Source organism: Dasypus novemcinctus, chromosome 23 (genome assembly GCF_030445035.2).
Source record: "Dasypus novemcinctus isolate mDasNov1 chromosome 23, mDasNov1.1.hap2, whole genome shotgun sequence".
Lineage (NCBI taxonomy): Eukaryota > Metazoa > Chordata > Mammalia > Cingulata > Dasypodidae > Dasypus > Dasypus novemcinctus.
In genome coordinates, this window is record NC_080695.1 from 14,092,438 (window position 1) to 14,108,014 (window position 15,577).

The 15,577-nt window shown below is 42.3% G+C and overlaps 1 protein-coding gene across 1 annotated transcript in view; it reads left to right on the plus strand.

The window, feature by feature from the left end:
• Positions 1–10,735: 10,735 nt before the first annotated feature.
• Positions 10,736–15,577, plus strand: part of ARPC1A (actin related protein 2/3 complex subunit 1A) — a 34,299-nt gene continuing 29,457 nt past the window's right edge. Inside the window, exons 1-2 of the mRNA XM_004462659.4 lie at positions 10,736–10,874; positions 15,330–15,422. Coding sequence (XP_004462716.1) covers positions 15,359–15,422 — 64 coding nt within the window. The 5' untranslated portion in view covers positions 10,736–10,874; positions 15,330–15,358. The remainder of the gene's footprint in view (positions 10,875–15,329; positions 15,423–15,577) is intronic.

A 15,577-nucleotide genomic window follows, 5' to 3' on the forward strand; every position in this document is an offset into this window, starting at 1 on the left:
GATAAGAATTCTAAGACCTGCAAAGTATCCAGGAAGGGAGAGAAAGTACTAATTATTGGTGTGCAGATAAATGTTTAACAACCAGCTCTCTGGAGGACAAAAGCTCTTATGTGTAACCTTTATGGCATAAATGCTTTCTATGGCATAAATGCTTCCAACGTAGTGGATTTCAAGCTACCTAGCTAAAATCTTTGAACATGGAATTGAGAACTCCTGAGCCAGTGTGAGGACTCCAGCAGGCCTCTGAATTTGACCTTGAGATGGGAAAATAAAAAATACTCAATCCAAAAGAAGACAAGAAAGGAGAAGAAAAGAAACCCACAACAAGCAAGACAAAAAGAAACCATATGGTAAGCTGGCAGAGTTAAACTCAAATATATTAGGAATTAATGCAAATAGACTGAATATTACAGTTAAAAGAAAAATAAACTATGACAATAAAATGCAACTATATGTTGTTTACAAGCAACATAGCTAAAAACAAAGGGTCACAGAAAAGTTGAAAGTAAAAGGAAAGAAAAAGATATACTAGGCAAGCACTAACCAAAAGAAAGCTGGCATAGCTATTTTAATATCAGAGAAGGAGATGCTAAAACAAAAAGTACTATTAAAAAGGAACACTTTGGGAAGCAGATGTGGTTCAAGTAGTTGGCCTTCCACCTACCAAATTGGGGGTCCCAGGTTCAGTTCCTGGTGCTTCCTACAGAAGATAAGCAAGACAGCAAGTAGACATGATGGCCTGGCACAACAAAATGACACAACAAAGAGACATAAGGAAACACAATGAGAGACCCAAGAAGTGGGGAATGGAGGTGGCTCAAGCCTCCCTCTCACATGGGAGGTCCTGGGTCCAGTTTCCAGTGACTTCTAAAAAGAAGATGAGCACACAACAAATGGACGCAAAGAGCAGACAGTAAGTGCAACAACAAAGGGTGGAGAAATAAATAAAATAAATCTTTAAAAAAAGAACAGTTCATTTTTTGTGGTGATGAATGCACAGCTCAGTGATTATACTCAAAGCCACTGATTGCACACTTTGGATGGATTGCATGGTATGTGGATATATTTCAGTAAAACTGCTTTAAAAAAAGGGGGGTAGCAGATGTGGCTCAAGTAGTTGAGTACCTACTTCCCATATGGGACGCCCCAGGTTTGGTCCCTGGTGCCTACAAAAAAAACAAACAAGCAAATAAACAAAAAAAAAACAACTTGGGGGGTCAATGTGGCTCAGTGGTTGTGTACCAGCTTCCCATATATGAGGTCCAGGGTTCAATCCCCAGCCTGGTAAAAAAAAAAAAAACACAACACTTCATAATGCCCAAATGTCTAATTCATCAGAAAATGTAACAATTCTATAACACAGAGAAACCTATAATATAGTCTCAAAATACATTTTAAAATGTCAGAATTATAGGAGAAATAGACAAATCCATAATTATTTGGGAAATACTAACAAACCTTTCTTAGTAACTGAGAGAATAAGTGAACAAAAACAAATCATTAATTAAACTATAAATTATGTGGTTAAATTAAAAGTCAATAAAAATATATGTAACTAAAAAAGTTCCATGTTTGAAAATTAAGAATACAGTGAATAAACAAGTCATCCAATAAAAACACACACTCACACAGAAAATAGAAATGAGTAAATATTTTTAACTGAATGTTAAGAATATTACATATCAAAACTCGAGGGTGGGGAAGCAGACTTGACCCAATGGATAGGGCGTCTGCCTACCACATGGGAGGTCCGCAGTTCAAACCCTGGGCCTCCTTGACCCATGTGGAGCTGGCCATGTGCCGTGCCACACGGGGGTGTCCTCCGTGAAGGGAGTGCCACGCACAAGGAGTGCGCCCTGTAAGGAGAGCCGCCCAGTGTGAATGAAATTGCAACCTGCCCAAGATTGGTGCCACATCACACAGAGAGCTGACACAGCAAGATGAAGCAACAAGAAGAAACACAGATTCCCCGTGCTGCTGATAAGGATAGAAGCAGTCACAGAAGAACACACAGCGAATGGACACAGAGAGCAGACAACTGGGCAGGGGGAAGGGGAGAAAAATATAAAAAATAAATCTTTAAAAAAAAAACTTGAGGGGGAACCGATGTGACTCAAGCAGTTAGGTACCTACTTCCCACATGGGAGGTCCTGGATTTGGTTCCCAGTGCCTTCTAAAGAAGATAAGCAGACGCAACAAGCTGATGCAACTAGCAGATGAATGAAAAAACACAACTAGCAGATGAATGAAAAAACACAAGCAGGGAGCGGATATGGTTCAAGCGGTTGGACACCTGCCTCCCACACGGGCGGTCCAAGGTTCACTTCCTGGTGCTTCCTAAAGACAAGCAAGACAATGAGTGGAAACAATGAGCAGACAACAAGCGGACACAGTGAGCAGACAATGAGCAGAAACATCAGACGAGGGAGCCATCTCGGGGGGTGGATAAAAATAAATAAATAAACAAACAAATAAATAAATAAATAAAAATTTGAGATTTACAGTTAAACCAGAGCTTACAGGGAAATTTATTGCCTAAATGCACACATTACAAAAGAAAAAAAAAGACAAAATTAATATAAAGTAAGCAGTGATATAAAAAAGATAGAAAACTAACAGCAAAATAAACCCAAGAAAGGAGTAATGACATATTAAAGACAAGGTGATAAATTAATGAAATAGAAAACAAACATGCTATAGAGGGGGTCACAAAGCCAAAAATTAGCTAGTGGAAATGATGACTGAAATGGACAAACCTCTGAAGGTGAGAAAGTGGGCAGATCCAAGAAGTCGTGAAACACCTAATGCCTGAGGTTTTGTTTTCCATATCTGCAGAAAGTGTCCACTTCCTTCACAGGTTTTTCCAATTTCTTAGAAAATATCCTCATTTAAAATGTGAGGAAGATAACAGCGATGTTTTAACAAGAGAAGGAGATGTGATTCTGTTGGGAGAACAACTGAAACAGGACAACAAAGGCTACATGTTCTCACTCAGGCTCCTGTAAAACAAATGTTTATATTGGTGAGTGAATATGCATTTGTTACACCAGGTTTTCATTTCAAATAGTGAATTTTAGGTAAAAAAAAAATTGTTTTTAGGTTGTAATAATGAATATTCAGATAGTGAGAGTTCAGATAGTGAGTAATGTATAAAACTATATATCTGCTTATGGACAAAAACTGGAAAAGACTATATTAATAATCAAAGTCATTACCATGTCAGGGAATAGGAACCATAGATTATCTTAAAGTTTTTTTAAACTTTTCTTTAAAAATCTCTTCTGAGGAGCAGATATAGCTCAGTGGTTGAGTGCCTACTTCCCATATACCAGGTCCTGGGTTCAATTCCTGGTACTCCCCGGAAAAAAAAGTACCTCTCCTTTTTACAATAAAAAGAAATTGTTAAAAAAAGTACTTATCAACTCAAATTATATGATCTCTTGAACTTTAATTTTTAAAATTTTAATCAGTTTTAATCTATTCTTGACATGGAAAATTTTTCATGACATTTTGTTGAGTTTAAAATGTGACTACAAAATATTTATATATATAAATATATTTTTAAAAAATTTAAAGGTTATTACAGAGGGGACTTCAGCTTCCAGCAAAGACACATATAACAGAATCTGGAATTATCTTCTTGACTTAACTAAAAAAACAGACAAAACATATGAAACAATGATTCTCAGACATTAGACAGCAAGCACAGGACATTGATCTCCGAGAGTAGGAAAACAAACAATGTGGGCCCTACGATTGCCCTGGATTATGGCTTGGAGACAGTTTCCAGTTACAATGGGGAGGAGGCACCCAAACAACAAAGCCCAGTGGTCTTCTTGAGTTGAAGATATTAAGAATTCAGGGAGGGAACAAGTGTGGCTCAAGCAGTTGAGTGCCCACCTCCCACATAGGAGGTCCTGGGTTCCCGGTGCCTCCTAAAGAAAACAAACAAATAAACAAAAAATAAACAATGAGTAAAACAAGAGCAAAAACAATGAGCAAACACCAAGCAAATACCGAGCAAACAGATGAGGAAGCCAACACAGGCGAGCTCATGTGGCTCAGTGTTTGAGCACCCACCCCCTCCTGCATATGAGGTCTTGTACCTCAAAAAAAAAAAATTTTTTTTTTCAGAAGGAAAATGTGGCTAGAATTCATAGGGAAGAGTATCCAAGAAAGAAGAGCGCACAAAGAGAAAGCTCCAGAGATACGTAGAGGGTTCCTCAACTCTTCAGCTAAATACTGATCAGCCCATGAATGTCAGGAAATTACCCAAGGCCAGGAAAAGAACCACCAGAAAGGAGCAGACAACAATTGCTGAAGGTCATGAAGGGCCAGGAATAGTTCCTGTTCTCACCAGCCAGAGTGGGAGAAAACTTTTCATATATGGGCAAGGAGGAAAGTATTCAGAAGCCTCAGCAGTGGAGAAAAATTAGCCCTAAGTTTCAAACTGTTACCAAGTAATTTAACCACATCCCAGACCAAAGTCTAAGAACACCTAAAGGGATACTGAATTTATAGCAACATCATAGATATTTACATTATCTGGCATCCAATCAAAAATCATCAGCCAGGGAAGCGGCTGTGGCTCAATCAGTTGGGCTCCCGTCTACCATATGGGAGGCCCTGGGTTCGCGTCCTGGGGCCTCCTTGTGAAGGCAGGCTCCCCTGAATGCTGCAGAGCACTGCCCAGCCCACAAGTGCCATGGAGAGCAGATTCAACAAGGTGACGCAACAAAAAAAAAGGGAGACAAGCAAAAACACAGAAAAGCGCACAGCGAGTGGACACAGAGAGCAGACAGCAAGTAAGCCGCAAGGGGAGAGGGTAAGTAAAAATAAATACAGACACAGAAGAATGCACAGTGAATGGACACAGAGCAGACAGCAGACAAAAAGCCACAAGGGGTGGGGCTAAAAATTTTAAAAAATCACCAGTCATGCATAGCAGGAAAACATGACCCATAGTGAGGAGTAAAATCAATGTACAGAAACAGATCCAGAAATAATATAGGTGATAGAACTATGACACGAAAGCGTTTATTATAAACATAGTCCATATGGTCAAGGAGGTAGAGAAAGTATAAGCATGTTAAAGAGAGACATGGAAGATATTTTCAAAGACTCAACTCAAACTTTTAAAGAAAAAATTAATAGTGTATTATTGTAGAAGATTAGTGAATCTGAAGATACACATAAACCAAAACGAAACTCTCTCTGGGTTACAGAGTGGTTACAAAATGGGTTACAGAACATTTAACAGTATGATGCCAATTATATAATGCTTCACATATATACATGTGTGTATTATTTAAGTATGTGTATATATATGTATGTGTGTATATATGCATAAAAATGTCTAGAAAGAGGTACACCAAAATGTTAGAGTAATTATACTAGATGATAGGATTTCTATTTTCTTTATGAATTCTTCCCCTTAAAATACAACATTTTTACAGAATCATTAAAGCAATTCTCAAATAAACTGAGGAATTTACCAACTAATTCCACTCCTGGGAATTCATCTTGTGGAAATAACTCAAAAGAAGAAAGAGAAAGGAACACCTACAAATACAACTACAACTGCAGTTGTCGAAGATGTCCGTCATTCCTGGCTTCCCTAACACTTTTCAATACCTTCTCTACATGTTGTTAGTTACCCACAGTGAAAGTCCCATGTTCCAATCTAGAATTCTAAAACCTATACATCTCAGCCTCTCTTGCTGCTAGAGTACGGATGTGTAATTAAAGTTATGTCAATCAAGGTAACTGCATGAGTTTTTTATTTGTAAGTGATTAACATGCAAAAAAAGAGACAAGGTCTAGGGCACCCATCTTGCTGATGAGGATATCAGTTAAAGAGTCCGAGGCTGTGGAACCAACTTTGTGGTTTAACAGCTTCCTGGTTGTGACTTAGGAAGCTGCTCCTCTGGGAGGCCAATTCTGTTCGTGGGTCTAGGAGTCACTTATGGAAAATGAGCCTAAAACCTGTTTCTTCAGCCCTCCCAACAAGTCTTTGAGCGAAAAAGACTTTAATAAACTTCTTTCTGCTTATATTATTTGAAGAGAATTCTGTTATTAGCATCTAGGGACAATGACCAATGCAACACTAATAAATTGCAGCATTGATTAAAATAACAAAAAAAAGGAAACATCCAAAAGTAGAACAGGTGACAGTTCCATTAAGAGTGAAGTAGTTTGTACTGAACTAACCCTCCCACAGATAATAATTATAAACTCTGGACAAAATGTAAAGCAACTGTTTGGAGGCACTTGAAAGAAACCAAATGCAGACAGAAACAGGAGGGACTCAACCTTTGCAATAAGGAAAGGGTAGTATTCTTATTTATATGGCTTTTTCCTTGAAGGCATGTCCCAGTCCAGAGGCAAGACAACTAGACCTCAAGCAGAAGCCACAGTCTCACCAGTTTGAGGGGGTCAGAGCATGGAGTTTCAAAGTATCTGGGAAGTGAGATGAGAAATCCCAGAAAGGAGGAAGCTAATTTCCAGAAAGCCTGCAAACCTGTACATAAACTCCCCTCAAATCCTGGTCTGACCACTAAACTGTGATGATGAGGGAGACTACAAGGAGCCACCTAGTAATAAAATAGCCAAAAGTCTAGAAGGACCAACCAGAGATTTAAGCTGCTGGTCACCACAAGGGTAATAGAGTTTGTAGTTTGGGTCCTTCCAAATTAGAAGGGTTTGGTAAACACATGAGGCTTTCAACAGACCAACCCAAACAAAGTATAAAACCAGATGTGGTAGACTGAATTATACACCCCAATTTAGACATTAATCTTCATATGCATTCCTGTGGGTGTGAGCCCAATGTAAATATGATCTCTTGAAGGTGTTGTTTTTATTCAAGGTGTGGCCCAACTGAATGAGGGTGGGTCTTAATCCAGTTTCCTGGAGGCCTTATAACAAGAAGAAGCCAGAAGCCGAAGAAGGCCACACAGAAAGAAGCCAGAAGTCAGAGGAATCTGGAAGTATAGAAATGAGGTGAGAGAAATATTACTATGTGTGTGGAGGCAGACTTACAAGCCAAGGAACCACTAGAATTGCCAGCAACTGGCACCAGAACACTATAGATTTCAGGGAGAAAGCAAGCCTTGCCAATATCTTTATTTTGGACTTCTTGCCTCAAAACCATGAGCCAATAAATTGTGTGGTATTTTTTATAGCGGCTCTTGCAAACTAAGGCACCAAGCCTTCACAGATTAAAGGTGATCATCTAGTAATGTAGCTTCCTGCCAGAGCAAAAGTCAACACTCTTCAGAGGAAGATAACAGAATTCAGGGCCTCAACAACCAATGATCCACTACTGCGGTCACCCCTCGGGCTGAAGTGTGGTTTGCTGGCCTGGCGGGGGAGCAGCCGCGGCAGGCCAAGCCGCTGCCCCCATAATAGGGTGGCTGGTCGGACTCACCGCCACCCGTGAAGGGAGCTCGGCATGGGCGCAGAGTGCCCTCGGGTCTCCCCTTCTCGGCAGCCATGCTTCCGCGGCCGCCCCTCCTCCCGGATGGCGCCACACGATGCCTGTAGGGTGGCACCCTTCTTCTTCTTTCTCCCTGCGCAGGTGCAGGGCGGAAAAATCCAGTCTGCCCTTTTCCCCTCCCCCGACAGCAGCAACAGCCAGGCGTGGGCGGAGAAATCCAGTCTACCCTTTTTCCCTCCCACGACAGCAGCAACAGCCAGGCGTGGGCGGAAAAATCCAGTCTGCCCTTTTCCCCTCCCCCAACAGTAGCAACAGCCAGGCGTGGGTGGAAAAATCCAGTCTGCCCTCCACCCCAGCAACAGCAGCCACCAATCCCTAAACCCTGCCCCTTCCCCCAGCAACAGCGACAGCCAATCCCTAACCACCACCCCTCCCCCGTCCAGTACCGCCCACTGACCTTTTGCCGGCAACCAATCAGAACAGGGCATGGCTTCGACCAATCAGCCTTCCCCAGCCCCTATAAAACTGTTGCCTCTCCCTCAGTAAAGTGGACTTGCGTGTTTACCTTGTCTCCGCGGTAGTTCTTCTGCCGTGCGCCCTCCAGTCCTGAGAGCCCCCGACAAGGGCCTGGCCTCCCTTGTCCCCAGTTCGTCGCCGGCTTCTCCGGGCGACCCCGTCAGCCGAACCGCGCAACCCCTTGTGAGACCGATCCCTCGTCTGCTGCCGGACCAACCCCTCGTCCCAAGTGGGACCGACCCCTCGTCCCAAGCGGGACCGACCCCTCGTCCGCAGCCAGACCCCACCTCTACCGACTGAGCAAGCCGCCGCACACTACGTCCAATACACACATTAAAAAGTTATTAGACTTACAAAGAGGCGGGGAAGAAAAGCAGCCAATAAATAAAAAGCTTCTGAGATAACTCAGAAAAGTCCATTTAAAGACAAAACTTTAAAGTAGCTATTATAAATCTGTTAAGGACTTAAAAGAAAATGGTCTGTAAGTAGTATCTTCCAAGTTTGAGGCACTGAGCAAAATTATTTGTATTTAAAATTATTTGTGAACTGGTCTTATCTTTTTTTAAATTTATTTCTCTCCCCTTCCTCTTCCCCCCAGTTGTCTGCTCTCTGTGTCCATTCGCTGTGTGTTCTTCTGTGACTGCTTCTATCCTTATCAGCGGCACCAGGAATCTGTGTTTCTTTTTCGTTTTATCATCTTGTGTCAGCTCAGTGTTTGTGGTGCCATTCCTGGGCAAGCTGCATTTCCTTTCAAGCTGGGCGGCTCTCCTTACGGGGCGTACTCCTTGTGCGTGGGGCTCCCCGACGCAGGGGCAGCCCTGCGTGGCACAGCACTCCTTGTGCGCATCAGCACTGCGCATGGGCCAGCTCCACACGGGTCAAGGAGACCCGGGGTTTGAACCGTGGACCTCCCATGTAGTCCGCTTCCCTGATCTTATCTTTGTCTCTAAATTCTTTAAGGACAGAGGGATTTTAGTCAACTCTTCAGTACACTGCATTAAATGTTTAGCACAATACTTGGCACTTAGTGAGTACTCATTAACTATTTGATGAATTGAATCTTAACCAAATTCCAATTCAACCCAATACCAATACAATCAATAAAACAAACAAAATGATCCCACAGCATGTCCAATTCTTCTCTTCCTCCTTTTTATTGCCTTTCCTGGTACTAATTTAAAAGGCAGAGGCTTCCTTTCAGATACTAAATCAGTGCTATTACAAATTGTACATGTTGGGAAAAAAACATTAAAAATAAATCACTCTCCTGGAAACGCCAACAGCCTCTATACCAGGGCATGACTGGGTTATTGAGAAATACTCTGGACTATGCATCAGGAGGCCAGCCCAACCACTGACTTGTATTAAAACCTTAGTCAAGTCTGAAAATCCTGTCCCATTTCCTCAATTAAAGATAAGTTGGTTTAACTTACAAAATCCCTTCCAGGGTTACTATCCACTGAAATGCATCAAATGGTAAACTTTGTTTTGGCTAAAATCAAAATGCTGGTTTAAAAGATAGAACCAAAGATTAATATTACATGTGTCTTACTGTCATTTTTCTAGGCCTATCATTTCTTTTCTTGTCATTTATCATTAAGAGTCTGGTATTAAGTTATATGTTATTCTTCTCTCCCCAGATGATAATCTTCTTAAAAGAAGAGTCTGTCCTTTGTAAGGAGATGAAATCTAGAAAGGTATTTTTCCTCCAGGAACCAACTCTACCTAATTGGGGCTTGGCTTGTGTAGCTTGTAAGCCACATGAGGAATCCTGGCTTCCCATGGATGTCCTTCCTCGCTAATATGTTGTCTCTTGGACGGGTCATTAATTTAAAATAATCTTTCCACTCTCTCTATCTGTCTTCGACTACTACGACCAAAGATTTTTTAGCCATGGGATAAGGTAAAACCAATTACTTCCAGTTCATTAGTGCTACATGAGCAGCTGGACTAATCTCAGTTGTGGTGTGGCTCTGAAATCGGAAGTTAAAAATTCACTTTTGTAAAGGTCACCTTGCAATCAAGAGTTGGGGTCAAACATGAAAGTCATCAGAGGGAACACAATAAGCACTTAGCAACCTGTAGCGGCACAAAGGACAGGAGAGCTACTCCAGAACTGCTACCGCTTCAAGGGCGGCATCTATTTGCAGGTGAGGTCCAAGGTATTTCTTGGAAGCTGCACAGCAAGCACACAGCAACAGCAAGCACACAGTCTTCCCGTGTTTTGTTTTAGGGGGGAGGGGTGATAAATTCCTCCAACTTTTCCTTCCTTCAGCGCCATCTTGGGAGTAAGGAGCCAGTGATTCTGACGGAGGAAAGGTCGGGAAGGCTCCTGGGAGAGGGCCCCTGAGACTTTCAAGAGGGAGCAAGACCGAGGCAGGGACCGGTGCTGCCACAGGGGCCTGAGACTGGCAAAGCGCTGCAGGAGGCCAAGCACTGGTCCAACTGGCTCTGAGGTGGGGGTTCTCTCAAGGGGGAAAAACTGAATTCGTCCGTCAGGTCCACGGTAATTCTTAATTCCTCTGTGTGACAAGGGCACTTGGGAAGCCGTCAAAGTTCCTGACATCGACTTGCGAGTCTGAGGAACTCTTTCGAGGGAAGGAGGGAGAGGTCCATGCCGTCCCGCCACCGCCTTCCGGACGTCTCATGGGGCGACTCCTAACCTGCCAACGATCCCAACGCCAGACCCTCCCCAGCCGCCGGCGGCCGCGACCCCGGACCGCGCGCTCGAGTCGTGCGCGTGCGCGGACCGCCCGCGCGGCCGCGCTGCGCAGGCGCCCTGGCCATTTCCGGGATCTGTCAGCCGCTCCCTCCCTCCCGGCCTCGGTCTCCGCCCGAGCCCGCCGGAGCCTGTTCGCGTAGACTGACCAGAGTCCGCGAATTCTGCGCTCCGGGACCCTCCGGACTGCCCCGACCCAAGGTAAAGGGCAGCGGGGGCCGAGCTTCTGGCGCTGTCGGCCTTTGCTCGGGTTTCGCCCCGGGCTTCAGCTCTGGGGGCGGCGAGGCGGGGACTTAGGCCGCGGGGCCTGGAGGCTGAGGGGCGGGCCCGGTCCCCATTCCCGGGCCCCCTGAGGGGGCGGGGAATTCCCGTTCTCCGTGGGGTCCTCTTCTCCCAAGATTTTCGAGCTCCAAGCCGCCTCCGACGCCAGAGTTAACAGCGCTTTTTCCTGCGCCCCCGTAGCCCTATTTGCTCCTCTGTTGTGGGCATTTATCAGTCTGTGTGAAACTGATGAGCTCTCCCTAATTGAGCGCCATCTCTCTCTCTAGCGTCTAGAATAGGTCCGTACAGTGGCGCCTTTGGACTGTTTGGCCCCCGTCGAGGACAGACCTCATTCTTTCCGTTTTAGGGGAACTCTTACGAACTCGAGAAAAATCTTCCCCTGAGTTCTTTAAGATTCTCAAGTCAAAAGTGCCCCCTCCTGTAGAATCTTGAATCAGGCAGCGTTTTTCGTGGTCCAACCGTTGACTCGAACCTTTAAAGTTCCGATCCTGACACCACCGCTGGTTTGGGGGTGACCCTGGGATGATTGCTTTTTTGTGTCTGTCTTTGCTCATCCGCAACGGGAAAGTAATTAGGGTCACAGTTTCTTAGGGTTTTTCTGAGATTCGAACGAGTTTATTTGCATAAATTGCCTCGAATAGACAGGTCATCTAGTTATCTAATCTCGTGAGGACTCAAGTTCTGCATCAAGAATTTATGATGGTCTGCTGGGAAGGCTGGAGTCTAGAGTTGGAGCCTGTCACTGTGAGTGCCGGAAGGGTGTGGTGACCCTGGAGTACCTGGTGTTGCTGGGTTGGGCAAGAAGCAGGATGACTCACAGCCTGGAAAACTGACCCCCCCCCCCAAAAAAAAAAAGTCAACCGAAATTCCCAGTTGTGTGAATATATTCAGGCTCCAGAGGAGCCAAGAATTTAATGCATACTTAAACTATTCCAGTTTAACAGATGCTAACCAGCACAGGCCGCTAAGGATGGTTCAGAGTCAAGGGAAAGCAGGGAGCTAACTTACAGAGCATCTATTTTGGGCAAAGCTTAAAATATGTGCTTTCACATATGTTATCTTATTTAATCCTCCTACCAACAGCTTCATTATCAGCGATATCTTCATTTTACACGTGAAAAAACTGAGATTTAGAGATACTGGATGACTTGCCCAGGGTCTCGCAGCTATTATGTGTCAAAGCCAGGATTCTACCCCATGGTCCTTTGACTTCAGAGCCCATGGGTAACCCTATTATCAGAATGCCTCTGTACTCAAAGTATGAGTAAAGAAAGGGGTTGGAGGGGAGGGGAGGGATGCCTGGAATCCTACTATGCAATAGTTTTTATCCCCCTCAGTGTTGGACAATGAAAGATAGTCAGTAAAAAAACAAAAACAAAAAAACTTGTTACATTTAATGGTACCACTTTTTGTCTGTCCCCTTTTCTCCTGTCTAGCCCCACTAGGACATAGGTTTGTGGATTTCACTTAAATAGTAATTCCAGTTTAGAAATTATAATTATCATCTTTCAACAGATGGTATCTTTTACTTGGTACAAAATTCAGGCTGTTATTAAAACTGGATTTCTTCTGCATTCACTGAGTTTGGTAGAATCCAAGCTGTTTTACTGGGTACTTTATAAATTTGACAAACATTAGTATTATCTTCACTTACAGAATTAAAATAGCCATATGACTGTAAAAGAAGTACAGGTCTGAGTGTATGTCCTAATATGGAACCTGAATAATAAAACAAAATTAGAAATGCAGTTTTGGAAGTAATTATGCCATTCTGTGAATGTTTGCCTCTTTGGAAGCCTTTGCTACATTGCTTATTGAGCTAATCTGAAGAATGAGAAAGCCTTTGTCCACTGCTGCTCTTTTTTAACTCTGTGAATGTTTTTATTACATGTAGATATTTGTATTAAATTATTAATTTACAGGGAAGCAGATGTGGCTCAACTGATAGAGCGTCCACCTACCATATGGGAGGCCCAGAGTTCAAACCCAGGGCCTCCTGGCCCACGTGGTGGGCTAGCCCACGTGTGGCACTACCATGTGCAAGAAGTGCTGTGCCTTGCAGGGGTGTACCCACACAGGTGTCCCCTGCGTAGGGGAGCTTCACGTGCAAGGAGTGTGCCCCGCATTGATCCACCCAGGAGTGGTGCTGCACACATGCAGAGCTGACGCAGCAAGATGATCCAACAAAATGACACACAGATTCCAGGTGCTGCTGACAAGAATACAAGTGGGCACAGAAGAACACACAGCGAATGGACACAAAGAGCAGACAACTGGGAGGGGGGCGGGGAAGGAGAGAGAAATAAATAAAAAATAAATCTTTAAAAAAAAGAGAGACACAGATTCCTGTTGCTGCCAAGAATGCAAGCAGATGCAGAAGAACACACAATGAATGGACACAGAGAGCAGACAATATGTGGGGGGGTGGGGAAATAAATAATAAAATCTTAAAAAAATTATTAATTTACAGACCAATTTTGTTTCAGTTAACAAATGAACCTATAAAATGTGGCTTTTGAACTAAACTGGTTTTAATTAAGGAGATATTTGTGACAGCTTGTATTTTGAATAGTCATGAGTTGTGTTGTGACCTACCATTTGAGGTAAGCATCTCGTTTCAGACATAAAGAGAGAATCATTAGAGCATCTGGAAGTCCTTTTTTTAAAAAAATGACTCTCATTTGAATTCATTTAGTTGTTTGTTTTTTTTTTTAATTTCCAGTTAGGTCTTGTTCTTTGTAAGATGCAATTTGCTTTCTAGACCATGTAAGAGAAAAAAATACTAGTGACCTAAACTTCTTTATTCTTGGAATAGAATGTGTAACACTGACATCACTTTCCAGTTCAAGGTATCAGATATCCTGTTAAATAAGGATGCACTTACCTTCCTGACCTTTGGGTTCCTTTACAACAATTATCTGAGGAAGTTCTGTTTTCCACCAGTATTGAATTCTGCTTTGTCAGCTGAACTTTCATTGTTCACTTCACTACTATCTGGTGGCCTTTCCATTCATTTCCTATTTGCATCAGAATTCCTATCTCACATTTCAGTCTCCATCCTAAGGTAACATAAATTGTACTTAAGGGTATCCAAACTAAAGAATGTAGTGACAATGCTTCTTGGAAGTGATATTATTGGTGGTAGGATGGGGGGATTCTTTTCTAAAACCCAAAACTCTTTCCCCATTTCAAGTAATGGTTGTTTCTTTTCATTTATTTATTACAATTAGAAGTTTAAAAATTAATATAGTACGCCTGTATACTCTGCATCTAGATTCACAAGTTGTTAACATTTTGCCAGATTTGTTCTCTAAATATGTACTTTTTGTCCTGAAGTATTGAAAATGTTCCAGAAGACATAGTGACACCCCTAAATACTTGATCATCTTTATCTCCTAAGAACTAGGATAATCTCTTACCTAACTGCACTACCATTATCATACCTAAGAAAATTAATTTCATATTGTCATATAATAGTCCAAAATCGAGTTTCTTATTGTACAAAAAATCTTTTATGACTATTTTGTAAAATATAGATCAAAATCAAGCTTCATGCATCAAATTTGATTTTCCCAGCTCTTTTAATCTAGAACAGTCTGCCCTTTCCCCCTCATATTGCCCGTTTTGTTTTTTTTTAAATACTCCACATCAGTTGTTTTATACACTGCCCAGATTCTGGCTTCATCTGTTGTTTCCTCCTTGTATTGTTCAATGTGTTCCTCTCCCCTTTTTTGTTATAAATAGGAAATCAGGTCTGGAACTTGATTGGATTCAGAGTGAATATGTTTGACATGAATACTTCATAGTAGGTTGACAGCATGCCCAGGTTTTTCACAATTGTCATGGCTTACACCTGTTTTCTCAGCATGATTATTAATGGTGTCCTCTTTTGCTCACAGAAGTATTCTGGTCTGGATGATGAATTAAATAGTTACTATTTATTTGTAAGTGACGTGTCCTTCATGTTGCCTCCCAATGGGGGCCCATTGTGTTAGGTTCTTCCACTATTAATGATATTAAGTTTGATCACTTAGGATGGTGACTGCCAGATTTCTTCCATTGCAAAGATATATTTTCACCTTAGTAATCAGTAAGTAAGCTGTGGGATAATACTTTGAGATTGTGTGAATAACCCATACCCCAACGATCTTTAACCAGTGGTTTTAGAATTAGATAGCCCTTGCCAGAATAAATAATACATTGGTGGTTACAGTGCTAGTTGTATTTAAATGATTAAGTTTAGATATTGAGATTGATTCTTTCCTAATGGGAGAATAATGTTTCATTTATCTCCAAACATTTCAAGTTCCTCATACCTATTACATATTGGTTACCTGTCATTTTTAATGATTTTTTTTCTTTTGCTCATTGCAGCTTTCTACCTTTTGAAAACACTGCGAGTAATGTCTCTGCATCAGTTTTTACTAGAGCCAATCACCTGTCATGCTTGGAACAGGGATCGTACACGTAAGTGTGCTCATAATTTTGTTCCTCTTTATTTTTTTAGCACCTTTTGATGCTTTTCAGAATGAGGTACTTTTGGGAATCATGTATTTCGTTGTCATGTGTCAAAAGGAACTAAATGTATTGATAACGATTAAGAAAGGAACTAAGTCAGTTCT